The sequence below is a fragment of the Montipora capricornis genome, chromosome 12 (genome assembly GCF_036669925.1).
Source record: "Montipora capricornis isolate CH-2021 chromosome 12, ASM3666992v2, whole genome shotgun sequence".
NCBI lineage: Eukaryota > Metazoa > Cnidaria > Anthozoa > Scleractinia > Acroporidae > Montipora > Montipora capricornis.
Genome location: NC_090894.1, coordinates 1105463 through 1107962, shown reverse-complemented (window position 1 = coordinate 1107962; position 2500 = coordinate 1105463). Strand labels below are relative to the sequence as shown.

The window sequence follows — 2500 nt, the reverse complement described above, 5'->3', positions numbered from 1 at the left end:
TGCCAGATAGGTCAGTTTGGACATTTGAAGCTCGTGCCATAAGATCAACGGAGTGACCTTTAGGACCGCCATACAGACTTTGGACCAAATCCCACGTTTTTGGACTAAGTCTAGAGTCCTGAAAGCTTAGCCGACGGGAGGGAGAATCTGCAGGGTTCTCAGGGCCAGTAACATAGTAGACATGCAGATCAACGTTAAGATGCATGGTAGTTTGAAACAAGCACTTAAGAGCGGTCACCAAAAAGTGGGAACGGGAACCACGCCTGTTCCAAGAGTGAAGCAAAACCTGTCTGTCAACAAATGCATCCACCCATGAGTTTCTTACCGTATTCCCAAAGGATTGTAAGACATTGTTGAGGGCAAGAGTTTCCTTGGTAGCAATGTCGGCCCCAATAACAGAAGAATCCCAGTAGTCGGAAGTGCTAACAGTAATGGTACCCAGACTCAATACACCTCCCCAAGCAAAAGAGGAAGAATCCGAGAACAAACGAAAATGGCAGTGTTTCTCGGAACGCCAAGGAAGGAAGCCGTTCCAGGTTTCCAAAAAGAGCCAATGCTCCAACTCCTGTCTCAAGGGCCCGGATAGTTTGACCGGTCCAGATGAGCGCACAGCACGAGAAAGGGCCAAGTTAATTTCGTTTGTATAAAGCCTTGCACCTGGCACGGCCAGAACCATTGAAATGCACTTCCCTCCTAACCTTTGGAGAGTAACCAGGTCGATGGATTCTGAACTAAGAGCCTGCTTGAGAAGAGTAAGAAACTTTTTTTTTCTTTTGACGCAATAAAATGAAGGCATGTTTCTCAGAATCGGAAATAAAACCCAAGTAAGGGACTTGCTTGCAAGGTACCAAAGTCGATTTATCCAAACCAATCAAATAACCGAGAGAGGAAAGGATAAAACACGTAAGAAAGATAGCAGCGTTGGCTAAAGCCAAATTAATGCTATCCTGGGAGGGCAAATTTTGATAAGCAACCGGAAGACAACCATTAGGGAAAGAAAGCTGACTATTGTGACGGTCGTCGATGTACAGCGAAGATGGAATGCCAAGCGACCGTAGATAATGAGAGGCAAGGAGGCCAGTGGAGTGATAAATGTAGGCGGACGATTTCCAACCAAATGGAATACAACAACTGGCAAAAAACCATCCGCCCCATTCGAATCCAAAAAATGTCCGGCTGTCCACTGAGAGTTGGATATGGTCGTAACCGGGTTTGTCATCGCAGACAGTTTGAAAGAAGCCAGGGAGAACATACTTGGGTAAGTGCTGAACACTGTCCAATTTAAAAGGGCGGTCTTGAGTCCAAAGGTTGAGAAATCTGTCGTCATTACAAAGGCGTGGTTTGGTAGGTTCTACTGTAAGCGGCATGACCAGGTGTGGAGGTGGACATTCCCCTACCTTGCCCCATAGGGAGATGGCGCCTGAAGCTAATCTCTCGATAAGAGTATCAGAAATAAACTGGGCAAACGCCTTACAAGAGGGATGATTAGCAAAAATGCGAGCAGGCGGTCTTTCGCAGTTATAATTGACTCCCTTATAGCTTCCTTTATAATGGGTAAAAAACTTGTCAACGTGGATAAAGTTATGAATCCAGTCCAGTGCTTCAGAGAAATTGTTATCAGACGATTGAAATAACTTGTCCCATTGATCTATATGGCAATGCAGTTCACCCGCTCTAAAGGAAATTGAGTCACTAAAGGCCAAAAGGGAGGCGTCGGCAAACGCTTCTCCCGCGATAACTGAGGAGATGAAATCTTGACTAATATGGGCGTTGTCTGCCATTTCCTGGGCCTCAGTAAGAAGAGATCCCCTATAATTGACCCAACGTGGCGAGTTAACAGAAATCTTGGCAGGATCAAAGTTGGGAGTCTTCTCCCAGTCATGAAAAGGCATCTTGAAAAACTAGAACAGAAGAAAGAATAGGTAAGGCCCAGGGAATGGCAAACTCAGCCCCGGTAATCCGAGAGGGAACATTCGTTCCCCTTGAGAATGCCACCCGAGGGAAGAAGAAAGAGGAGCGAGAACAATATAGCGAGTGGACAACAATACAGCGAGTGGAGAACACTATAGCGAGTGGGCAAAATAAAGTATATAAAAATATAAGTCGGTATTAAGGGATAAAAGGGTGAAGGATTAAAGACGGTAACCCGAAATAACAAAATAAAGGAAACAAAAGGCAAGTAAAAACAATGCATTATTCGCCTGAAGGAAAATCTTTATTGCATAAGATGATACAACAAAATTATGTTGAAGGATGGTTAAATCGAGGCTGAGCAGCAGAAGAAGGCTGACGAGAAGGAGCGCGCTTCCAACACTGGGGTGACTTATGCCCTGGTTCACCACATTTGTAACAAATAACGCGAGAGGGTGGCCGCTGATAGGCTTGAAAATACGGTTGCCGATATGGCAAACTTCCTCTACGCGTCTGTGTGCGAAATGGCGTGGACCGCTGGAAAGACTTGTCAACCTTCGAGATCGTTTCGATAACACGGGAAAAATTC

At 45.4% G+C, this 2500-nt stretch overlaps 2 protein-coding genes and 1 long non-coding RNA gene across 3 annotated transcripts in view; 2 read left to right on the top strand and 1 right to left on the bottom strand.

Annotated features, from left to right (window-relative positions):
• The window catches only part of LOC138025285 (uncharacterized), a 411211-nt gene that overhangs the window by 316258 nt on the left and 92453 nt on the right, over nt 1-2500 (top strand). The window lies entirely within an intron of this gene.
• The window catches only part of LOC138027651 (uncharacterized), a 51544-nt gene that overhangs the window by 30769 nt on the left and 18275 nt on the right, over nt 1-2500 (top strand). The gene's annotated exons all lie outside the window — the stretch shown is intronic.
• Nucleotides 2242-2500, bottom strand: part of LOC138027838 (uncharacterized) — a 2354-nt gene continuing 2095 nt past the window's right edge. Inside the window, exon 2 of the mRNA XM_068875457.1 lies at nt 2242-2500. This exon is cut by the window's right edge and continues 272 nt beyond it. Coding sequence (XP_068731558.1) covers nt 2242-2500 — 259 coding nt within the window.